This window comes from Podarcis tiliguerta (assembly GCF_965153285.1).
Source record: "Podarcis tiliguerta genome assembly, chromosome: 7".
NCBI classification, from domain to species: domain Eukaryota; kingdom Metazoa; phylum Chordata; class Lepidosauria; order Squamata; family Lacertidae; genus Podarcis; species Podarcis tiliguerta.
Window position 1 is genome coordinate 39,035,113 of NC_139540.1, and position 26,558 is coordinate 39,061,670.

The 26,558-nt window shown below is 40.6% G+C and overlaps 1 protein-coding gene across 4 annotated transcripts in view; it reads right to left on the bottom strand.

Moving 5' to 3' along the window:
* The window catches only part of SNTG1 (syntrophin gamma 1), a 208,540-nt gene that overhangs the window by 59,486 nt on the left and 122,496 nt on the right, over positions 1-26,558 (bottom strand). For all 4 annotated transcript variants that reach the window (XM_083451163.1, XM_083451162.1, XM_083451164.1 and 1 more), the window contains 4 exons: positions 13,412-13,514; positions 11,857-11,939; positions 9,708-9,838; positions 6,346-6,475 (listed from right to left, as the gene is read on the bottom strand). In XM_083451163.1, the coding sequence (XP_083307289.1) occupies positions 6,346-6,475; positions 9,708-9,838; positions 11,857-11,939; positions 13,412-13,514 (447 nt within the window). The remainder of the gene's footprint in view (positions 1-6,345; positions 6,476-9,707; positions 9,839-11,856; positions 11,940-13,411; positions 13,515-26,558) is intronic.

Below are 26,558 nucleotides of genomic sequence, written 5' to 3' on the forward strand. Positions count from 1 at the left end.
TGCTATGCAGGAATCTCAGCTAAAGATCCCTGACACCAGTGTCATGTGTTTGTGGTAGTCTGTTCCCATCACCATTCTAGCAACAGCATTTTGCATGGACTGAAGTGTCTGGATCAGACCCAAGGGAAGCCCCATGTAGAGTGTGTTGCAGTAATCAAATCTCTAGCTTACCAGTGCATGGGCTGCAGCCTTCAATCAAGCCAATCTTTGGCTGCTTGGATTTGGACATCAATCATACAAGAAATATGCGAAATAACTATGCAAGTATTAGAAGGCACTCCAGAACTGACTCCACGAAACAACTTCCAAGATAATAACGCCCACTCACATCATAAAGAGCTGATAACCCACCTACTCTCAGCAGCCAGAAGCATCATAGCCAGACACTGGAGAGACCTGTCAGGAGTAAGCATGGACCAATGGTATCAAACAGTATGGAAAACAGCCTTATTAGAAAAACTAAGCAATAAACTGAAACTGACATGGGGACAAATAGAAGATGCCTTCACCCCGGTATGGTTCCTCTTTATCACATACACAGCTCAACAGGACAACAAGAAGAATCTGCCGACAGCATACAAATCAATCTAGCTAACCTGATCCAAAAACACACATACACATACCCCACTCACACACAAAAACAAATCTCACTACAGCCAACCAAAGACAACCAACTGCACCCTAAGCCACCCCAACCTCTCTCACTACCAAGGAAATACAACAAGTGAATAGTCCCATAAAAGTGACTCCAACACAAAACCCCACACATACACAAAGTAGAAGAATAGAAGCATTGCCACCCGATCCCACCCCACTCACCCTTCCCCTCTTTCCCCCTTTTCTTCCTAACCTAACACTGTATGCAACAGTAATGTCTCACAACAAATGAAAGTGATCTGTAGAAAACGCAACTTGAAAAAAGAGACAATGCACATATTGTTGTAAACTAAGAAATCTTTAATAACAATCGTTGTTGTTGTTTTTTAATCTAGCCAATCTTTCATTTTGAATGACCTGTAATGTGTGGGGCTTTTCTGTGTTTAAAATAAACTGTGGAAGGGCCAGGCTTCTGCCATGGCTATTCTGTCCCAATATTTCAACAGATGGTGGGAGAAAGTGCAACTTTGAAAAGAGAGATGAGGCCTCCTCTGCTTAAGAGAAGTGACACAAAGGCAGCCTATTTTTCTCACTGGAGATCACAAGGTGTGCTGAAAGTTTTGCAGTTCCTACTGGGAAACAATGCTGCAAATGTTGTTTCACCCCGGAGTTACTGTAAGCCAAAACAGTAAACAAAATCCCATGCAAGGAAATCTGGAAGAACTGAGTCACCACCAAATCATCCAATGGTCTTCCATGTGGAACAATGAGAAGTCACTAAGAGAGGCACACTCATGACATCTTCTGTGATCATTATGGTGCCTACACTGGGGTCCAAACATTGATGAAAAGACCCCCTGTGGGTGCTCCCACTGGCAACGGGGCCCTAAGATGTCCCTTAAATGGCTGTGATCATGAAATGCTATGTAAAAGCAGAACTTTAGACCAGAGCAATATCCCTCCAATACAAAGTTCCTCTTCTTTTTGTCCACCCTCTTACATTTTCTGTGGTTACTGCCATCCCACTGCCCTCTTTACAGCCTCTCCTCCATATCCAAAAGCAGCTGTTTCAAGTCACCCATCCTCTTGCCATCTTGCACAGGGCTTCAGTTTTTCAGGCTATATAAAGCACAGCGACAGGCATCTCCAGGGTTAACCTCTCAGAAACTCAACAGGATCTTTGGAAGCCAATCAGCTGCAAAGTGTAGAAAGAGGAAGGAAAATTCCACCTGGCTCCTTGTGTTGTTTTCTGGCAATCTTTGTGCTGCAAGGATCAAAGAGCTACCAACTTAGAGCAACATTAACTGGTGCCAGAATCTCTTGATATGACTGTGCAGCAAGCTACAAGTATTCTCTGACACAAACTAAACTGTGATTTACAGAGCTTAACCTTGGATTAGCTGGCCCATAAGGCTTTCAAGCAATACTTTTCACACCAGCTGAGGCTCTTCTTATCCCGCTTTATCTTGATTTGTTTTCTCTGTGCTCCACAAAGGCATGGCGAGTCCATCTTTGCATCTCAGTGAGCTTATACTTACTTTCTGAGAGACAGATATCTTGACACTCTTGCCAAGAGCAAATAAGAACGCATTTCAAATACAGATCAGAAAATATGCTGTACTACAGCTTGTTTAAATGTTTGCAGATATCCTCAATAACTGTTTTGCCATTCTGACACAGCTTGTCAAGTGACACTGCAATCATTGGCAACCCAAGCAAAATTATACACTGCACTGAGGTGGCACAAAAATTGTTAACCTCAGCTTAATGTATGCCAGAAGCCGTCTTGTTTCAGTTAGTTGAATCACAGACATTTCCAGCAGCATTCTTTTGTTGATAAACATTATATTTTCTTGTGACTCTGTGGCTAAATGTCCTTTTCTTCGTCCTTAAATGTCCCTGTATAGCGGAACGCTCAATTCCTGCTTATGCTGTCAAATATTCAATTCTTCCTGTCGACTAACATTTAAAAGAACATTATGATTAGATTACAGATCAATTCCCCATCAGACAAAAAAGACATTAAGAGAGCTAGGGGACTCAGAAACAGAAAAGAAGGGGTAATTTCATTCTGGCAAGACATTAACTATGAGCATTTAGCTTTATGACATTTCGCAATAATTGGCCATATAAGAACTACTTGATACTCCTTTCTTATCACTGAGATGCTGCACTAGCAGAGGTGCACAAGAGTCCCAGCCCTTCATCCGGGGGGGGGGGGGGGGATGAAGCAATTCCCTGGTGCTAGGACGACAACCCAACCCTGGCTTTGGAGTCTAATTTTGGCTCTGTAATGCATACAGGAGTAGAGTCATAGTAACATAAGAAGAGCCATGATGGATCCCAGCTAGACCAGACTTCTGTTCCCATAGTATCCCAAAAAAATGCCTATGGAAAGCCCACAAGCAGGACATGAGCACAACTGTGCTCTCCCGCTGCTTCTCCCCAGCAACTGGTAATCAAGTGTCTGTTCTGAATCTCCTACTGTTCAACTTCATTGGATGGCCTCAGGTTCTAGCATCAGGAGGAAGAACACCTTTTCACTGATCCACTTTCTCTACATCATCTATATTTTATAAGCCTTCATCATATCCTTCTTCCCATAATTGCTTTTTTTTCTTCTACCAGTTGCGAGAAACCAAAGGAGAGGAGAGGGCTCTTGTGCTTGAATCCTGCTTATGGGATTCTGATTGGCTACTGCGAGAACAGGATGCTGGACCAGATAGGCCATTGGCTTGACCCATGAGGCTATTTGTACATTTTCATGTTCTTACCCTAAAAAGCTACAAATATTATAACCTTTCACGATGGAGAGATGCATTTTATTGTTTTATTTTCCAGATCTACAATATCCTTTTTGAGGTGCAGTGACCAGAACTGTCATAGATTTTAAAAAATGATATCATTATATGACAGTTTTATTTACTACTCCTCTTCTAACAATTTCTGACATGGAATTTGCAGCAGCTTTCATTGAGCTACACAAACTCAGGTTCCCTTTCCTGGTCAGTCAATACCAGTTCAGACACCATCAGTGTTTATGTGAAGTTGGGAGTTCTTGCCCCATTGTGCATCTCTTTACACTTGCTTATGGACCATTGCATTGTGTGCCATACAAGAGCCAACATGGTCCATTGCAGAGCTCAGGACAAAACCACACCAGGCACAGCTAATTGTGGGAGGGATTGGGACATTCAGCACACATCACAGAAGTGCAGAACACAGAATCTTACTCCATACTTCAAATCATTCCATGGATTGCTGAAGCTTAAGCCAAGCCATACAACATTACCAGATTAAACTCCTCTCCCCTCCTGGACTATGGGGAACTTTAACTGCCTGTGAATTTGCTGTATACATTACAATCTTGTAAAAACATGCCACGTAATGGCAATGTGTTAAAACATCATTATTTCTGTGGCAATAATTACAGTGCTAATCAGAAGCAATTAATCAGAGGCAATTGAAATTTGGCTTTAAAATGTTTGCTGCAACTGTAAGAACGTTGCTCCTTGAAATACCAAAAATATTCCCAAGCACAAGCTAAAATTAGTAATAGAAAATAGTTATAGAGTAAGCACAAAGGTTAGCAATAGTCCCATTTGTCAAGGTTGTCATGAGACTGACAGCCATACGCAGTGACAGCACTATCAAGATGAATAAATAGTGAGGGAATTGGCGAGTGCAGCACAGAACATTACAGATGGCAGACAGATTCAAGTCTGCAATACCAATTCAGTATTGCCACCAGCTGGAATGGTTCTGTAGCTGGATATAAATCTCCACAAGATACAAAATTCTTCAGTATGTTCCCGGCATTAGAAACAAAATTAATTTTAGAAGCCTGTGGAGGATATTGCAAGATTCAGAGAACTCAATATGATACCAAAGCTAAACTAAAGTAGGGCAATATTTAAAAGTTGATAGGGAGGGGAGGAGAGAGAGTAATTGGTGCTGGTGGGAACAGACACAGAATAGTATCAGTCAGGAATTCCAGCTAGGAATATTATAGAATGATATGCAAGGTTGCCTAAAATCATCATCACATCGCCACTGAGATTATATACTCAGAAGGAACTGCAGCATATAAATACTTCACACAAGTTGTTTGGTCTCTAAGATTCAGCTTTTTAAATCTGGGAAAAGTCCAACTGGGGCAGAAGGCAAAACACAGAAGGCAGTTTGGGAGAAGGAAGACCCCAGATATTGCAGTGAGGTTGGAAGTAGGAGGAGGAATTGTAGCCATTAGAGCATGAATGAACATTCTGCGAAATGCTTTTTTATTTTGAACATCTTCTATATTCAGAACTGGCCAACTTTCCACGGGCCATTTTTAATAGGTGAGCATGCTGTCACGTCACCTGATGCCACATGATCACATTCCACAGGAAGCATTAGGAGAGCACTTAACTGTAGCTCTGATCCTTTCAAACCATGGCTGCAAAAGAAGAATCTGATGCAACTTTCCCCGCCAAAAGCTGGGCTGACATTCAGTGCTGAAAGCAAGCCCCACTTGCAGCAAGCATCAGCTGCACTCAAATGAAACTAACCCTGGCAGGGTTTGTATTTACAACACAATTTAAAGGGCCATTTATCGGTTGAAGAGAAAAATGTTTACATGATCCCTTCTCCTGCATATTTTCCCCCTCACAACAAGCCTGTGAGGAAGGTAGGCAGATAAGGCTGAGAGACAGTAATTGGCTTAAGGCAGAGGTCGTCAAACTACGGCCCACTGGACTCGTTAATCTGGCCCACGAACCTTGCGGACTCTCCTGCCCACTCAGTCAGTCCCCTCGCTAAACAGATGTGGTGCAAAGACCTCACTGCATACAGACTTACTTCCGCGACAGAAGCTCCTGCAGCCAATCAGAAGCCACAGACTCTGGGCGCCACCCATTCATTCCTGCTGAGGCAGCCGAGTGGGAGGAAGTGGCGGAGGAAGTAGCAGTGGCACGGAGGCTGCCTAGGCCAGAGGCATCTGGGTGCTGCCCCTTCCTTACTGCTGAGGCAGCCGAGCAGGAGGAAGCAGCTGAGCAGGAAGGAAGTGGCAGCAGCGTGGAGGCTGCCTCCGCTGCCCAGGCCAGCGGTTTGGGCTCTGTGCCCCACTGAGACAGAGGACGCTGACACTGCCAAAGACAAGGCAGTGTCGGTGGCTGCAGTGTAATTGGCATAGGCGGGGGGGGGGTGTCTTTCGGGAGGGGGGTGCTTTTGGGAAGCAGTGGGTCCAGCCCCCCACAAGGTCTGAGGGACAGTGGACCAGCCCCTCCTGAAAAAGTTTGCTGGCCCCTGGCTTAAGGTGACCATGTGAGCTCTCTGGAGAAGATGGGATTTGAACCAGATATCTAACTGTGTTACTATGTGCATGGGGTAGGCGGTTGGGAGTGGGGCAAAACAGAACTTTTCCATGATCTTGGGTATCAGAATAGGAATGCTGAAAGCCTGCATATCTTGGAAGCACTATGCCTTCTCTACTTTTCTTTCTAGTTCTGTCGGTGGATATCAGGAAAAAAAAGGAAATAATACTGATAGCCATGAAGCGGACTATGTAGCCACGAGGAAAAAATAATTCCCCTTTCAAGAAGCTTTCAAAATTCTGAGCTGATGACAGACTTGAGTTCACTTCTCTGGGGAAGCTTCAAGCAGAGTTTATGCACAGATAATTCTGTGCGTAAACCCAAGAGGCCTTTATGACAGTCAGGATCAAATGTAACTGGGAAATCTGATGAACTAACTTAGAGGCATACTTACATTGTGCTTTGTGAGGTTGGAAATATTCGTTGCTATTGCTTGTAGCCAGTCAATGCAGTCTTCAGCCGAGAGACACTGAATTATTCCACTGCAAATGCCATCCACAGCGATTACTTGAAATGCATTTTGCCTATGGACACATCGTAATAGATTAGGTCAGGAGACAAGTGCACCTACTCCGACATTACCAACTTCATAATACTTGTCAAAAGGCTTCGAAATCACTCCCCTCTACCTACCCTTGCCCCACAATAAAAGTCAGCCATTGAACTGCTACTGATTTCCCTATTTTATGAGTCATTCTCTTCTATATTTAGCTTTTGTATATGGCACATCTCCAGCTAAATCTTGGCAAAACCCACAGAACAACTGAATACAGATTGCTCACACTGGGCTATCTGCTCAGGGCGCAAAGCTTGAAAAGGTAGTAGCCTGGCAGATTGCACAAGCTGCAATTTGCAATTTGTGGCACATAGCTCTTCAGCTTTACCCCCCACATATTTTGACCATGCTGATTCTGGATCCGAGTCATTCATCTCCACCTTGGAGAATTTCATTATTTCAATATGGCATCCACTGTATCCCCCAAAACAAGAACAGATGCATCATTTAGCTTCTACAGGAGCTAGGATAATAATTGGTGTGTTTTCAGAAGCAAAGAATTCATTTTGGCAACCTCTCACCATATGGAATTGCTCATTAGACAAAAATGATATATAGTTGGTAAGGAGCTTATCTGTATCTTGCTACATTTTTAATTGTATTTTTATATAAACTGCCCTAGGAACATAATTGAAGGGTGATTTATTGATTGATTGATTGACTGACTGATTGATTAAATAAATAAATGTAAACATTATGCTTGATGTATAATGGGGAACCTGCGTCCCTCCCAGTATTGCTGAACTACAACTTCCATCATCCTCTGTTATTTGAGGCTGATGGGATTTGGACTTTAAAAAACATTTGGAGAGCCATAGGTTCTCCTTCCCTGATTTAATGCAATAAAAGAATGGAGGCACTGGCAAATTCACACCATTGGTGCCACAAAGCAGTCCCAAGCATCTACTCAAATGCAAACCCCATTGAGTTCAAATAGATTTACTCCCCAGGTATGTGTGAACAGAACTGCAGCCTAAATGCATTATAAAGGACAATTATTCTGGAAGAAGACAACAGTGGCTTCACATCTGCAATTCCAAAAGCAATGGGTGACTTATTGGAAGGAGTCTGTGCAAAAAAACAAAGAAAGGTTCTACAGATCTGGACGCAGCATATACATCCTCCCTAATTGTGGAATAGATCACTAGTAACCCAGGTTTATAACTACAGAAGCTACATCAATACTAAACTTTCAGAGCTAGAATAAATAAAAGGGAAAATACTTTCTATGAGAAGACTAAAAAGATATTTTGGAACTTTTAAAATAATAAAATAAATAACAAGACTTTGTAATAAAATCTATCATAACTTTCTTAAGAGTCCCCCCTCCCCATATTCTATAAAAGCACTAAAGCAGAATATTCTATATTGGCATGCTCCACTAAATTATAGATTTTTAATGAAAATTCAGATATGATCTGCTTCAAAAACTAATTAGGTGAAGGGTTGAGAACTCAGAACTGATCCACATAACTTTAATGATTTTCACATTGCATTTTCCCAACATTTGGACATAACCTAAACACAATGAATGTGTGCAATGTATTTATCAATATGAGGGGAGGGCATCCAAGCATTCTGTGTCTGCTTTCTGCACAGCTGATTTATCTGCCGTAATGCTCTGTGGACTGATTTACTACATCCAAATGACAGATAATTATCAAGCCTATAAAAACCTTTGAAATGCTGAAGCAGTAAGGGCCCAATTTCCTCCAGAAAGTACATGGGTCTGAGTGGCTTAAGAAACACGGGAACATGATGATATTTCATGTCCTAAAACCATCTCCTGAGTGTGGACTGGAAATTGTACAACAGGTCTATTTATTCATGATGAATATATGACTGAGATTAGACATGAGAAATGTGGGAATTGTAGCTGCAGTTCGTTCAAAATCAATCTTCTATCCATTACATCTGGGTGACTTAAAGTCAGACAAATTTTGATAGAAGGTTGATCTGATTTATTTTTTTTAAAGAAAAATTTCAGCACAGGGCATATTATTCTCTGGTTCAGGTTGGTCCAGTGCATTTTGCATTAGCTGTAACAATCCTTCCACTTTAACACTGTGGGGTCTCTACAGTGAGCCACACAGATTTTTTCATAGGGATTTGCAGGTTGAGAAAAAGAGATCAGCATATTGATTTCTGATTTCCTTGTCCATTAGAAGCCTGCAAATAAACACATACCTTTACCAATATGAATTTGCCCCACCCCACCCTACCTTCCTTTGTCCAATCAGAGTCAACTAAAAACAGTTTCCAGCCTAGCGACGTAGAACAGAGCAGGAGGGGCAGTGTCACACACCTGGCAGGAGGATTGGTGCTGTGCAGGTGCCCTGCTGGGACCACAGGTTTGGATACATAGGGGTGCCTTCATCATGTCAACCTCCACACAGCCTTGCCCTTCCCTGTCTCATTAAGGGGCAGAGATACCACCTCCAGAAAGATAGGTACACAGTGACACTACTCCTAATAAAGTATTCCTGGGTTAGAGCACAGGAAAACACTGAATAGTTTGCCATGGAGACTCTAGTCCAGAGTCTAGCTTCTGAGGAAAAGATCATGGCTGACTGATACTAGGCCTTTTAACGGATTGTTAGCTTCTCTATGCATGGAGATTTAGATGTGAAATTCCTTCAAGCGATCAGTGCCTCCACATGCCTTATAAGGGTTTTGTAGTCATGCAAAAAGTCTCTTAGTTATATTCTTTGCCTCATGCACAACTTGAGAAAGAGCTACATTTCCAGCTAGAAGTAATCAACATGCTCCGCCTGAGTACCAACAGGTTTTAATTTACTTAGCTAAAATTGGATTTTAACTAACTAAGTCATACTCAATAGCTCTACTCTATGACTTAGGGAAAAAAATCCCATTCTACTTAATATTGCTGAGGGGTTTTTTTATTTTTCCTTTTGTAAATAGTAAGACTCTCTCTCCTTCTGTGATAGCTAGAACTTCGGGGAAAGTTGTACCTTAGAGTATTAATCATATTAGTTTCTAGCACTAACTGTGTTTTACAGCCCCAGCTAACATAACATCTATTTTTCGTTATTAGTAAAAAAATGCCTTTCTTTCTCTAACGATGGTAAAAAAAATGATCTGGTAGTTTGAGGGCACCTCTCCTTCTCAGACGCTTCACTTCAAAAATTGCAACTGGCATTCTCCAGTATTTGGAGAAAATATTTCCTTTATCTACTTACCTGCACATATCTGACCCTGGGAGATACTGGGAAAACCGGGAGTGAAGCAGCGGGATTAATCGGAGATCACACCACCTCTTCTCCCACCTAAGCCCTGGAGAAGTAGGCCATGAAGAACATGAAAGTGTGTCCTGAAAAATATTTCAAACACCTTTGATGTTTTGGCGTTACCATCAGCAGCTACAATAAACAGTACCTCATTTATATATTACATTACATTTCTCATCCATCTTTCCACCACAGAGCTTGAGGTGGTTTCATAGTCCTCTTTCTCCCCATTTTATTGCGAAAACAACCCTGTGAGATAGGCTGAGAGTCTGTGGTTGGTCCAAGATCACTCAGTGAAAATCTTCCGAACTGGCTAGTTGCAAAATGCTCATCACTACAACAAGTGGGATATGTATAGCAGGAAAGGTTTGATTTTGTAAGGTTCTCTGGGAAGGGTAACATTAATCTCTACCTTCTATACAAAGAGAGAACTATATAGTATACCACATCCTGCAGGATGCTCGTAAGTGAAGCCATCAAATATAAGGAAGAGAGGGCAGGTTTTATTCAATGGGCACCATATACTCAAAAAGGAGAAAGTGAAGGGGTGTTTCTAGAGACACCAGTGTAATGAGCATTATATCTATATCCTTCCTAAGGACTTCAGCTGTTGAGGATAGACCTATCCTAGAATCTGCAATGAATAGAAGAAGCCTTCACCATCGTTATTGCCAATGGAAGTAAAGAAGAACAAACCATTCATGCAACAGAGCTCTGGCTCACATCACCAATAAAGGGAATAACTCTCATGCCCCTCTATCCTGAAGGTGCTTTTACCTTTCTTCATGTGTTCATTTCTATGGATATTATAGTGGCAAAGGAGGCAAACTTGTGGTAAGAAAAACAAGCACCCCAACAGGATATGCTGACATTTAAAACAACATTTTCTTTCAAACATTTTGAGGTCATGCAGACATGAAAGGGGGGAAATATTACAAGGGTTGTAAGAAACACTAATAGTGAAGTATTTGTAGCCTCCGCAGAAGCAAGAAGTGTCAAAATGTTCTTGATGGAATCTTTCTAGCTGGTTCCAGAGACAGGAGACTACAGAATAATGCTGCAACATTTCAGGTGTTTATTTGAGCCTCTGGGTCTGTCTATGATGTATTGCTAAGTGATGTTCAAACAAAGAACAAAAAAGCTTCTTCCATGAGAGTTGGTGCTGATACCTTTTTTTACAACACACAAACTTACCTTTGTTTCCAATTTATTTGACAGTTTTTTGAAATCAGACCTTGTTCCGGTTTGGATGTAGTAGTAAAATTGAATTGTCCAGGGGAAAACATAATTAAAATTTAGTGTGGGTTCACTAAGATAATTTGAATTGCAAGCCAAAATAGCGATGAGCAAACACTCCTCCAACCCACATCCAATTTAGAATTAATTCTGAGGGGGGAAAGAAAGCCAAATAAATGCTGTATGTCCAAAATAAATTATTAGGTCCTGGCATTCTCCTAGTGACATAACAGAGAACACACTGGATGGGACCCTCACCATCATTTCACTCTACGTTACTTTCTTTAAGAAAGTGACTGTACTCAGCATCCTATCCAGGTTGTGATGGGGCACAGGTAGGTAGCAATGCCAGTTATAGTTCCCTAGAAGTTCAGATGCTTCAGAAGCACTGCTCAGCGATGTGGTCAGTCCTTACTGAACCCACCACCACTGAGGGAAGATGGACACTGGGGAAAATGTACTTAATGCCAAGAGGTTTGTGGCAGGTTCCAAGCTCTTTAGGTTTCCAGGTAATTTATGACAAAATCATACTGGGATCCATAGGTTCTTTATACAATTTTTATTCCATTTTAATAAGACTTAAATGAAGCAAATATAATGGAGTATCTAAATCCACTTGTCAGTTGTGGTCTTTGTCTGATTTCATTCCATTACTAAACCAGGAGTTAGCATAAAGTTCCCCCACCTATAGCTGCATAATGAGAAAAGGGTTTTTACAGTACACTTTGCTTCTATGGAGTCTACCTAACATTGAAACTGGCATATTCCCAGCATGCTCATAGATTGTGTAAACTTCTCAGTTAACAGTCATGTGTGTTAAATTTTCATATTTTTGGCAGCAAGGTAAAAAAAAAACATTTCTTACCGTATTATTGGGATGGTAGTTAAGATGTAAACCACTATCACACAGAGGCGATGAAGTACCACTGCTTTGATCACTAGGAATGCCTAATAAAAACATAAATACATACAAAAGTGTATCACAGCTTACTGAACTACGCACACTTCATAATCAAAACTGACATTGGTTTTGTCATACAGTAGTTACAATTCAGCCACACATAGAGCACTGCTGTTGCCTCTGCTACAGAGGGTGTTTTAATGTGTATTACAGGGATACTAAATGCATCAGCTCTCAAAAACCACCGTGCATATGAAGATCATCAAAGATGACTGAAGGAATGGGGAGTTCTTTGCCATGCAAAGTAATCTTACAGACTTGTGATAACCAGATGTTTTCCCTATTTGAAAAAAAAAATCTGCATTGCCATCAGGGTACAGATTTATAAATGTCAACACTGTTTTATGATCAGCATTATCTTTTACATTCTATTTCGATACACCACCCAGGTATTCTATGAAAGTAGAACCATTTATAAATTCTGAAGCAAATAACTGTGATCCTACATTACTTCACCACCCCCAAATAGTCTTCTGCCTGTAAAAAACAAAGTAGGTGTGCGAATTCTACTGTGTACATGTAGTATTTTTGAAACTTGAAAGGAGTGAATTGTTTTGATAATATCAAATGAATATAAAATATCTTCATTAGTATGAATAAAGGAGAAACTGGTATAATGATAGAAATGAGAACACTTTCAACAAGTTAATCAACATTTGAAAATAAATGAATATAATGCAACGGGAATTATTTAATGGGTAGGAGGCTATTTGAATTCATTTCAGAAGCTTTTTAAAAACAATATCTTCCTTTTCTTAATTAAAAGGCTGAGGGAAACCCTGGTGATAATCTTCACAGGGCAACTATAGCACACAGACAGAGCCATCTCAGACTATGCACTAGTCCCTACAATTTATTAAAATTATAGAAGGAAGACAGCTGTCTCTCCATTCCTGCTATATCCCAATAAGACTAATCAGTTTAAATGGTTGAACAAAACCAAAATACTGATCACTATGGACTCCATTAATCTTCACTTAAGCAGAGCAATCTGTTCAAGCCCATGACTGCAATTTAAAATGAAAAGTCCTCAAGACAGATATATTCACTCTCAATTGCCAAGTTAGGGGGGAAATGCCAACCCTTCTCCAAATCTCTGCCATTATGTATTAATCTAGAAATGAAATGCAAATACTCTGGACAAATTATCGTTAAGTCAAATAACTTTAATAGCACTCAAAGCAAGTTGTAATCAGTTGAGAGCATAACATCATCTCTAAAGCAAAGGTTTAAAATGGAACACTCAAAATCAGCTCTAGGGAAAACCTCATAGAATTCTCAGCAAAAATAAGCAAACAAAAACCAAACTATGATTTGTAAATTAACAAAGGCAGGGCAAATCACAGAAGCAGGCTTAAAAAGTAGTAATGTGAAGTGGCTCTGGGGCTCCAATGACAGATTCAGACTTGGGTTTGTTTGGGTTGTTGTTGTTTTTTAAAAAATAACAGTTTATACTTACATGCACAGTCTTCGTTAAGGGGCAGTTTGAGAAACGCAGGTGCTCTTTTGAGAAAAGATACAGTTAGGGTCACCTCTTCTCCAGCATTCCGAAGAACCTGGACCTGAGGATTAAAGATGTAGATGTAACACACATATACAAGCCAAAATTACATTCTACCCTTCACACACAATTGCACAGTTGCTTACTGTACAACACAAAAAGAAATGAACAATAAAAGCAAATGTGCATTTTTAAGCTTTAAGGTTATATTCTGGTTTCCTTAAAATTCTTCACAGACAAATTTCCCAATCCCTTCTCTTGTTTTACAAAAATACTTCAGTGCACAGAGGTTTGAGGTAAGCATTTTGGTAAAAGTTGGGACTGAATCAGAAACTGAGCCTTATATTGCAAGGGACTGTGAAACCTGCAGATGGCCAGATGCTGGAACTATCACCAAGCAGAACACATAAGCCTCCCACCTGTGAGCAGAACTACCTCTCTTATGAGAAAGCTGACTTTGGTGCAAAATCCAGCGAGAGGAGGGAATTATGTGGACGCCAAAGCAGATGAACCCACAGCTGCACAGTCAATCACCCTTCAACCAGTAGACTCATGAGGTTGTGAAAAGTGCCTGCCTGGACAGGCTAAATCTTGCACAGTTGTGATTAGCATTCTAGAACACAATTATTTCCAGGAGGAAGGAACGACGTTCCACTGAAATTGTGCAAGAGGGGCTTGGATAATATCATTTCCCCTCTGATCATAAAAGGACACCATGAGCAGTCTTCTTCTCCCTTTCTGCTTAAAACAAGGCAGTCTCATTGGATAATTCAGTATGAATTCAGTATGAAGACATCCCATGTAAAAAAATATAGTGCATGGGTAGCTAAACCTTTCTAAACTCACAGAAGAAAACTCTAGTAAAGAAAATTCTCTAGTAAATAAATGCATATTGGTGGAATCTGTCTGGTTTGCCTCTCACTTTGGACTAAAAAAACAACCCCGGAATTTTTCTTCGGTGATTTACAAGAAATGTGTGCTTCCCCTTCTCTTCTGTTACATGAATTACCCAGAGTCACTTCATCCAGATTATCAAAACTGTTCTCACTAGTGTAACAGCCATGCCATCTATCAAGAACTGAATTGTCTGTCCCTGTGCTGCTCTCACAGATATGAGCAAATGTTTCACAGTAATTTGACACAGTGGAAGTCATGTAAACTTTGCTGAGCATCCCTTTCTGAAAGTGGGACACACTTGATCACAGAAAATATCAAAGATGATGCTACTTAGAAGGTTGTAGCGAGCAATGCACAACTGAAAGAAAAAGGTAGGGAAAAAGGTATCACCAGCAACATGCGGAAATTTAAGAGAAGACACCTATCTCACAAAACGTAAGATGTACGGAAATGTTAAAATAGGTATACAAAACTGAGCTTCAATTTGTACTGTTAATAATCTTGCTATCTCACGTCCACTGAAAATGATCACCGAGTCCTTCAGGTTACAACATTAAAACTGTCCTATTCTAACCCAACACTTTAAACATTTTTGTTGCTGAATATATACATTCACATTCTATTTCATACATCTGCTAAAGCATACAGTTGCCAGCGAAAGCTCGTTGCTCACTAATCAGACAGTCTCTTTAAAAAGTATACCACAGTAATGTTTATTTTTGCTGCTACAGACAATAAAAATATACTGCTTCACCATGTTGGTCCATATGGTGAAGAAAGGCACATTGGTGGTATTTTTTTGGAAAAGGCTGGTTGATGGAATGCATACCACTTTATGCATTGGGTTTCAGAACACAGGAACCTTTTAGACTCCTAGGAATCATGACCCCGGAGTCTAGCAATGACCAAAACACCAAATTAGGGGCTAAAGTGTCACTGGCAAAATCAGAGTTTACTGTTATAAAACTATGGGTTGCTAGTTGAATGGGGTGAATGTGATGTGGACAACATCCAAAAAAATCAAGGTACATGCAGGTTTTAATCCACTTTAAGCTCCCACCATGGGAAGGAGTTATGGTGGACCGAGAAATATCTAGAGTAAATGTCTTGGTCTATACTACTGACAGAAAGGTGCCCTTTGGCCCTACAGAAGATCTGACCACTCCCCTTCCTCTTTATTCTCTCCATGATGCCCTCTTCTCCCTTTTGAAACAGACTTCATTTCTATCTTCTGGATACATGTGGTTAAGATACTAAGATACAAACAGGCATGAGATTTTTCAAATACCTTAAAACACTGGAGCCACATATTTTAAGCAGCTCTTTAATATTCTAAATGTCATGCCCTTCAAAACTGCTCCATATATTTTTAATAATTTAAATTTAAATTTTAAATCACAATCAAAGTAGACCTTTATGAGCTGATTTAAATGTGGGATGCTTTTGTTATTGAAATTTGGTTAGAGAGACCTCAGAGAACGCACAAAAATAAGAATAAAATCTTAATAAATAAAAGACTAGAAATGTTACAATAGCTTTTTCAATACTTCTAAATAATGCTCGACATCATTAATAAATGTCAGCCAGAGATGAAGTGCTCTAATCGGGCATCTTACTTTACAGTATTTGTATTCTCAGGTCATCCACTATGACTGAAAGCTCTGAATTGCTGAACACTCTATATAGATTCTTCCATATCCCTCAGCGTTGCAATAGTAGTTTATTAGAAGTATTTTCAGACATGGCAGAAGACACAAAGCACTATGAATACAGTAGTCACATGTGTTGTGCAAGATACATTGCGGTTCAGCTCCTTAGAACTCAGTAATCTTATTTATGCTGAGCAGCCTTTTGTCTAACTCCAACAGCAAAAAGGATGGGGATGGTTATTCAGAAACTGCTTGCATGAACATGAAAACACGGTGGTTGAAAATTGATAGAAAGGGCTGACACATGAGCTTTGTAATGTAACATAAAAAGGGAGGCATATTTTGTCCTAATGTTGTGGCCCAGTTCATACATATCTGAGCGAATGATGGGATTTATGTAGTGGAGGAATGAAGGCAACAACACTTTTGAGCAAATCAGTCACATGCAACTTCTCTCTGCATTTCTTTTGGGGAAGGGGAATTGGAATTGCATTCACAAATGCTGCACCTGAGCCATTTCTCAGCCAGATGAAATACTTTTGCCTGCCCAGAAACATGAACCTATATTGGGTCACCAGCCCTACTCTACACAGCCGGCTTTGTAAGAATGTCAATAAGATGTGGAATAAGGGAGAGTGGAAGTGTCTGTGAGCTGGATTCATTATGTATTGCTAATCTAGAGAGAAGAAAATTTTCAGGTGGGTATGTCAAACACAGTCCCACACTGAACAACTCTGTGTCAGCAACTAATCTGTGTCCACAATGCCAGATGTGGAGAACCTTTAGCTCTCCAGATGTTGCTAAACAACAACTCATATCTGCCCCCAAAGCATGGTCAATGGCCAGTGATGATGGGAGTTGTTATTCAGCACATCTCCTTCCTATGTCCAACAGAAAAGGGTTTGTGCTGTTGTAATTTTGGCCACTCGTTCCAGATTTTATAGGAGAGATCCAAAGAATGGCTTAAGCTCTCAAAATGTTTTTCTTTTATTTCTTTCAATAGCAGACTTCCATTCTCTATCCCAAACTCCCCTCATGGAATGGGCAGGGCTGGCATGGTTGATTAGCAAACCCCTTTGGAGTAAGGAAATTGGCTTCTTTGTTCTTTGTATCTGACCTATGTGTGATCACACTTGAAAAATGAGCCTCCGTACATGTTACTGAACACACAGTGATGCTGGGCACACTCTTTTTAATATAGGATTTGTTAGACAGATTTATTTCTATTACCCAGCTTTATTTATAAATCACCCTTGAAAAATAATTTTAAATTCAGTTTTGCATACTAAAAATATTATTAGCAAAAGAAAGGTAACTAAATGGATAGAAGAAAATCTTTTAAAGAACTTGAATGAACTTTTGAAAGCTTTCCCCCCTACTAGCTGAGCTCTCCAGAACCTTGACAGTGGCATAAAACAAAATCCTTTGACAAATCTGTTTTTGAAGTAATGCTTTTGATCAATACTTGCAGCTCTCTCAGCTTAGTACGTAGGCTGCTCTGCCTCCAATCTCTGTTGAGAAAGATATTTTTGTACTGCAGCAAATGCTTTCTCTGACAAAATTAGTCTTGTCACCTGCAAACCATGTGAAAACTTCCTTTCTTGCCTGCTTCAGCCCATCCACATAATGATAGCCTTTCATACACAGATGAATAATTGCACTGCATCTGTGAGACATAACTTGTAAAACCTCTGAAAGTGGTTTTTGCTTTCTCCCATATGATCATCCATGCCACTGATTCAGCAATACAGGGAAACATATAAACACATTTTTGTCCCATCCCTATTTTGCAAAACCTATAGTAAAATAGTAAGCGCCCAACAAGAGGAATAGATAGGCAATGAAATAAAGTCCTATATAATAGTTCAGCTTCCCCGTTTCCCCTAAAATTATCTTTCATGGGCAGTGCAAACTGAAGTTAAACCATGGGCAGGCTAGACACAACCTACAGGCCTTAATTTTTCTTCTCCATACCTTAAAAAAAACCATATACACAACAATATGTTTTTAAAAAACAGGTGTTAAGCCTGATTTAAGATTAGTATCCAGCACAGGGTACACACTCCATTGTTTCAATTGCATCTTCCCCAACCTGGTGCCCTGTAGATTTTTTTCAGCTATAACATTAATCAGCTCCAGCTGGTTTGGTCATGGGCTCCAGGGTATGGAAAATTGGTTTATAGGATACCTGCAGCTACTGAATCTTATGTCATCTAATCTGTTCTTTCTCAGAAGCTTCTTGTGTCTCTATCTTATTCTCTAGACCTGAACTGAAAATAAGAACTTGCCCTCGGGAGCTCTTTCTCATATTTGGATGACAGGAAACAGCCTTATACCAAGACAACCCATTTCCTGCTCTGACTGGCAATGAGTCCTCAGGTGTTTCAGGTAGGGTTTTCTTCCCCCAGGCCCACCTTGGAAATACCAAGGATTGAACATGGGACCTTCTGCCTGTAAAGGTTATTATGCTAGGCTATTGAGCTACAGCCCATCCCCACAGAGAGCTTCATAGATTTTTCTAAAAACAAAGGGCTCCCCTATTTTCTCCAAATACTTTGAGCAAGTGAGATGATTTTACATCTGTAGGTTGATAAACAACTCTAAAATGAAAAAAAAATACTGGGTCAGCATTCTAGCACAGTGCTGGGAAAAAAATGAAAGCAACTAGCTTAAATTGTTCAGGGTGTTCACTGATGAGCGTAACGGTGATGGCTTGAATGCATTGGAAACGATAATGCTTATCACAATTCATCTTTAATTTTGTCCCATTGCAGCTTTTACTTCACTTCCATTTCATATTCCTAATTAGGCAATAATCCCAGAGAAATCCATTCTTGCCAGTGGTTAATTGACATTCAGAGTACAACTTCTATTATAGCCGTGGTTTTATAGATGGAAATATCTGAATGGCTCTTTCTCCCTTGGACACGAATCTGCAATATCAACAACAAAAGAAACACTAACATGATATTTAAAGTGTCACTGGCTTCGTTCACAAGTCAAGCTATGTCAAGCAATGGCTTAGGGCAAACAAGCAAGTGTATGACCTTTGGAAGAGGAGATCACAGCTGCTTTGATCCTCCCCAGTTGTTCTGCTGCTAGTCTGCACTGATCTAAGCACAGTTTGCCTTAGCATGTCCTCAGAACTCAGGTCCATGATTTAGCTCTCCTGGGCAAACCACCAACTGTAAACCATTCGACAAGTCTTTGTTGCTGCTCAAGTTAACCTGGAAAGAGCTAAAGATCAAGCCCAGGCTTGCCAATCTCCCTTCTGGAAGCACCAGACACTTGTTTGGAAGAGCAAAGTGAAACACAAGATCACAGTTGTGTGGAAATTCTGTTTTGAACAGGCCATAACTAAATAGTATTGAAAAACAGAATCTGTTTTATTTGCTGTTGAGAGATGAAACTAAAAAGCTGCTAAACAAGTTTATGCAGAATGAGCAGCTTACGGGAACAGAGATAAGAGGGAACACTCTCTAAAGCAACATCCAAAGAAATGTAAAAAGAGAGATTTGGAGAGGGGAGCCCTCATGCTTAGAACGAGTATATATATATAGAGAGAGAGAGAGAGAGAGAGAGAAACTTTGGAGTCAGGAAATTAGTGGAACATAAGGAAAGTGAACAGGATAAAGGACAAGGCCCTAGAAGCAGTCCAATGATGAGAAGGGTGTCTGTGCTCTTGCAGCAATTGTCCCACCCAATGTACTCTGAAGAAAAAGGATACAGACGTACCCTGTTTGTTGAACGGAATCCATTCTGGAAATCCATTTGACTTCCAAAAACATTCAATAAGCAAGGCATGGCTTCCAATTGGCTGCAGGAGCTTCCTGAACTCAATCAGAAGCTGAAGACGTGTCAGACATTCAGCTTCCGATAAACGTTTGCAAACTGAATCACTCACTTCTGGGTTTGCGTCGTTTGGGAGCCAAAACGTTCAAGTTGTAAGGCATTTGAACCATTGGTGCTCTTAGGAGCCTCTGAGGGTGAGAAGTGGTGAATAACAGAGGATGGTACTGAACATCAGTGGAAACTGGGTCACAAGGAAAACAGATTGTTGCCTACCTTGCAAAACTACCACCTGATAATTATAGCTTTCCTTTTTCATGCTAGACTCAGAAGAGAGCAGGTCAAATATTTTTCCAATCATAGTTGACATAAAATGATAAAGCTGTGATAAAACAAAATTGCCAAGTATCTATTTGCACTCTTCCACACTATTACAATTTGACCCTTCCTTTCAAAAGCCCCCCCCCCCAATCTTTTGAGAAAATAGGTACTTAGCAATACAGTTCAAAAAAACCATTATTAAAGTACATCTTGTTTACAATACACTACTAGGTCAATCATAATTTGGTCATTTAGCTGCTGGTAATTATAATTTGCTTATTGACATGAATTAGTGGGTGGAAAACTGCAGTTAGTACCAATCTTGCAACAATCACACAATACTGGCATTAGCTTTGCTCAGATAATATCCTACCCCCACTACTTTTGGAATTATGCTCAAGGTGAAATCAGAAGTTGACCTCAGACTTAGGCACTCTGTTGACAAACACACCTATGGCTGTGAAAAAATGATAGGCTGAATAAGGAGACTGAGTGCACATTTGAAAACAGGAGCTTTCTGCTGCTCACTGCAATGCCTGCAGGGTGCAACAGCCCATAGAGTACATTCAGGAAGATCTGGGGCTTCGCAAGACTTTACCGGGCCTTGCAATTGCTGAGGCAGCCCAAAATCTAGAGCTACATGTGGAAGGGAGCATATTCCTATGTTGTCTAGGTAACACATTCTCTCTTCCAGTGCTCAAAGGTAACGAAAGACAATGAATCTTCTACAGCACAGGACAAAGGAGAATGTGCTTCTGGCTAAGGAGTGTACTTCCTTTCTTAGCACACTTGAACAGTGACAGTTTTATTGTCAACCCACAAAGTACATTGCCAGAACAGAAGTGTTCCACTTAGTTGCCTGAACATCTTGGTAATTTTCACCCTCTTCACTGCATGGTCACAGAGTGGCATGATACTTCCATGATCCATGATCACTGGCTAGTTAGGATCAGGCAGCAAGGGAGATGATAACATGATGCCCGAGGAGAAGGAAAATCATAGGCATAAAAGGTGACATGACTTGGGGCGGGGGGGAGTGCATTTTGCCCCAAAAGTTTTTGCTAGTGATCATTTGGCTCAGCCTTCATCTTGGCAGTCTATCAACAACCTCTGCTAAGCAGTGAGTCTTAATTGTTTGTTTATTATTGTTTGTTTAATATGTCTATTTTTAGTCTGCCCTTCATTCATTTTTTGATCCCAGAGTGTTCTGCAGCATAATGGGTTGCATCCAACTAAGTTTTACTCAAGTAGACTTATGCAAATTAATAGACCCACGTTAGCTGTGTTCATTAATTTCAGTGAGTCTACTCTGAGTAGCAGTATTGGCTACAAATCAGTTATGACAAGTACAGACAGGTAAAAACACAGTATTGAGAAGTTCTGTTCTCAATGAAAATAGGGACGTCCCGTTCCATAATGATAATTTTACTATTTATACCCCACACATCTGAGTGAATTGCCCCAGCTCTCTGGGCAGATTCCAACATATATAAAAACATAATAAAGCATTAAACATTTTTTAAAAAACCTTCCATATACAGGATTGCTTTCAGATGGCTCGGGAGTCTGATAATGCCATACCCTCCAACATTTCTCCAATGAAAATAGGGACATTCGAAGGGAAAGTGGGACATTCCAGGATCAAATCAGAAACTGAGATGGCTTCTCTTAATCAGGGACATCCCTGGAAAATAGGGACAATCAGAGGGTCTGCGATTTTATCATTATCCACATAATACAAATATAAAATGTATATATTTATCTATGCTGGTGGTTAGTGTGTGGATATGTTAAATTTCCAATATGTTATCTAAGTCTGGCACACACAGCAGATGGTGTTTGTACAAACATAGATATTCACTTATTACTTATCAGGGGTGTGTGATTCAGCTCGTTCATGACTTGCTGAGATGCAGCTGAAACTTTGAAAATGTGGGATCCTTTTGGTTTGAGTAGTACCCTCCATCCCTCTCACCTTCTCTCTCTCTCCACCTCTCTCTGGGCTGGCTCTGCCTTATAGCTTTACAAGAGACACATGCTCCAGAAATATGAAATACCGTCTTTCTTGCTCTATAAGATACACTTTTCCCCTCCTAAAAAGTAAGGGGAAATGTGTGTGCGTCTTATGGAGCTAATGCAGGCTGCGCAGCTATCCTAGAAGCCAGAACAGCAAGAGGGATTGCTGCTTTCACTGCTCAGCGATCCCTCTTGCTGTTCTGGCTTCTGAGAGTCAGAATATTTTTTTTTTCTTGTTTTCCTCCTCCAAAAACTAGGTGCGTCCTGTGCATCTTATAGAGCTAAAAATACGGTAATTCATGCCTCTGAATACCAATTGCTGGGAATCCCAAGTCAGTAAGAGTGCTATTCTGCTCAGGTCCAGTTTTGTGCTTCTCATAGGCATCTAGTTGGCCACTGTGAGAACAGGGTGATGGACTAGATGGGCCACTGGTCTGATCCAACAGACTCTGAACCAAGCAGCCCTCCAGTACTGCTAAGTGGCCCAAACAAAGGGCTTTTGGAAACAGAACTTAGCCAATAGGTGAAGAAAGGCCAAACTTGTCCAAACCTATTTATTTTGCTCTTCTTATGCTATTTCTGCCTGCTTTTTCTGTCTAATAGGAAGTCTCTCTGTGGGTATCAGTTTTTCACTCATATTTTACAAAAGAGACTAGCTAAAGTGGTTGGTTAAATGCTTCTTTGAAAAAGTCCTATTTTAGGACTCTGTATCCAAGATTGCTTGTCTCAAAAATAGGCCAGTGGCAGCAATTAAAGGCCAAACTAGGCACAGTGATTTTCATTTTAGTACTTATCAGCTCCTAAAGGACAGCCTTGCTGAGTGGAGGGAGTGATGCTCTGAGAGATGATCTTAACCATTTCCTTCCATGCTCCTTATGCAATCTAAATCCACTTCCCTCAAAAAGCCAAACCCTGTTGTTATCTCCACAGGGAGGGAAAAAACATTTACCCAAGTCTGTTAAATTGATGGCAGGGTAAAACTACATTGCACAATTTACAGGGGACAAGTCTCTTTTTTAAAAATAAATAAATTAAAGATTGTTTCACTGGGTGAACATACCCTCCACATTTCTCCGATGAAAATAAGGACGTCCCATTCTATAATAATAATGTTACTATTTATACTCCACGCATCTGATTGGATTGATCCAGACTTCTGGGCAGATTACAATATATATAAAACATAATTAAATATTGAACATTTAAAAAACCCTTCCTTATACAGGATTTCCTTCAGATAGCTTGGGGGTTAGGTAACTCCATAGACTCCAACATTTCTCCAATGAAAACAGGGACATCCTAAGAAAGTGGGAAATTCCGAGATCGAATCAAAAACCAGGAACGCTTCTCTAAACCAGGGACAACCCTGGAAAATAGGGACAATTGGAGGATCTGGGTGAAGGCAGCAGAACACCACTTCCACAAAATTCAGCCTCATGGGGCTTGAGACCAGTTAACTTAGTGTTACCTTGCCCTACAGAAGCCTATTTGAAGGCTTCCATTTGTGTGACTTGCACTTTTACAAGTGCCACACCGTGTCTGTTCCACATTTGCCAGAGGCTGCAAAGTGCAGCACCTGCACTTTGGAATGCGCTGCCTATTGATGTTAGGCAGACACCCTCACAATTCTGTTTTAGACACCTGCTAATAACTTATTTCAGCATGTTTATATATAGATATACATACACACACTTGCTTTTAATTGTGATGGTTTTATGTATATTTGTTTTTAATTGGATACTGGATTTCAGCTGTGTTTTATCTCCAGTTTCATTTGTGCACCACTTTCTTCTTGTTGTTTTCTCAAAAGGTTTATAAATCTTCTAAATAAATAGTAAAGCAAAAGAAACCCCAACAAAATCCTAACAACAACAACAACAACACAATTAGCTGACATCAACTCTGATTTGGCCCTACGAAACAGTCCTTGCCTGTAAGCAGTGCTTTTTTTCTAAAAAAAAAAAAATTTTAGGGGTACTCTTATTTTCCTACTCATATTGAAAGACTGCCCCTCAATGAGGCCAAACTTAGATTCACAAGTCTCCAGGGCCAGATGAACTGCATCCAAGAGTATTAAAAGAACTGGCAGATGTGATCTCAGAACCACTGGCAGTCATCTTTGAGAATTCCTGGAGAACAGGCAAAGTCCCGGCAGACTGGAGGAGGGCAAATGTTGTCGCTATTTTCAAAAAGGGGGAAAGAGAGGACCCAAATAATTACCGCCCAGTCAGTCTGACATCAATACCAGGGAAGATTCTGGAGCAGATCATTAAGCAAACAGTCTGTGAGCACCTAGAAAGGAATGCTGTGATCACCAATAGTCAGCATGGATTTCTGAAAAATAAGTCATGTCAGACTAACCTGATCTCGTTTTTTGACAGAATTACAAGCCTGGTAGATGAAGGGAACGCAGTGGATGTAGCCTACCTTGATTTCAGCAAGGCATTTGACAAGGTGCCCCATGATATTCTTGTAAAGAAGCTGGTAAAATGTGGTCTTGACTATGCTACCACTCAGTGGATTTGTAACTGGCTGACTGACCGAACCCAAAGGGTGCTCATCAATGGTTCCTCTTCATCCTGGAGAAGAGTGACTAGTGGGGTGCCACAGGGTTCTGTCTTGGGCCCGGTCTTATTCAACATCTTTATCAACGACTTGGATGATGGACTCAAGGGCATCCTGATCAAATTTGCAGATGACACCAAACTGGGAGGGGTGGCTAACACCCCAGAGGACAGGATCACACTTCAAAACGACCTTGACAGACTAGAGAACTGGGCAAAAACAAACAAGATGAATTTTAACAGGGAGAAATGTAAATTATTGCACTTGGGCAAAAAAAATGAGAGGCACAAATACAAGATGGGTGACACCTGGCTTGAGAGCAGTACATGTGAAAAGGATCTAGGAGTCTTGGTTGACCACAAACTTGACATGAGCCAACAGTGTGATGCGGCAGCTAAAAAAGCCAATGCAATTCTGGGCTGCATCAATAGGAGTATAGCATCTAGATCAAGGGAAGTAATAGTGCCACTGTATTCTGCTCTGGTCAGACCTCACCTGGAGTACTGTGTCCAGTTCTGGGTACCACAGTTCAAGAAGGACACTGACAAACTGGAACGTGTCCAGAGGAGGGCAACCAAAATGGTCAAAGGCCTGGAAACGATGCCTTATGAGGAACGGCTAAGGGAGCTGGGCATGTTTAGCCTGGAGAAGAGGAGGTTAAGGGGTGATATGATAGCCATGTTCAAATATATAAAAGGATATCACATAGAGGAGGGAGAAAGGTTGTTTTCTGCTGCTCCAGAGAAGCGGACACGGAGCAATGGATCCAAACTACATGAAAGAAGATTCCACCTAAACATTAGGAAGAACTTCCTGACAGTAAGAGCTGTTCGACAGTGGAATTTGCTGCCAAGGAGTGTGGTGGAGTCTCCTTCTTTGGAGGTCTTTAAGCAGAGGCTTGACAACCATATGTCAGGAGTGCTCTGATGGTGTTTCCTGCTTGGCAGGGGGTTGGACTCGATGGCCCTTGTGGTCTATTCCAACTCTATGATTCTATGATTCTATGACAAAATGTTTAGGGGTATGCATGCCCCTGCATACCCCCAGAAAAAAGCACTGTCTATAAGTAAATATACTGTGTAGATGTGGACTGAGGGTCCTATCTAAATGTGACAAGAAGTTTCAAGGCATTAGAAGGTTTTTTAACAAAATAAAAAAGAAGTCCACAAAACTTTGCATTTGATACTAATACAGCACATTAAAACACAGCATATTTTTGCATTGCCATCCATTTAACATACTTGGGGAAAGTTCATATTCTGTGAAGAACTGAAAACAACAGCTTGTGAAGCACTCCAAACAACAGCACTTTCCATTTTAACATACACTCATTAGATATGGGCCAAAGCTCTCTTGGACAGGGAAATTAAGACAGAGAGGCAATGAGATGACCTGCCTTTGCACGCATCAAATATCTGTTTGCACCAGATTTATAATTAGGCTTTTGTTTATTTTTCTTTCATGCACTTTTCTTTGAACTCACAAATAGCAGAGCTCCGGGATAATACATGAAAGGGAGAAAAATGTGTTTGTTTCCCAGGAAGGAGGTGGCTATGGCCACAGGCCAGCCTGTCTGTTGAGTCGCATGGTGCCTGTCTCAGGCACCAAGGAAGGTGGGAGTCGAGAAGTGACATGACCTCATTGTGGGAGGAAAAACATTTGTGGATTTGTATAGCTTAAGAAAGATTTAAAACGTTGGGGTGTGTGTAATTCTATCTCTTCATGATTGAGCCACACAGCAAGATCTATCACAGCCTCTTTCAGCCCAAATACCTGAGATCTTTCTAAGAATTGATGCTTTTGAATTATGGTGCTGGAGGAGACTCTTGAGAGTCCCATGGACTGCAAGAAGATCAAACACATCCATT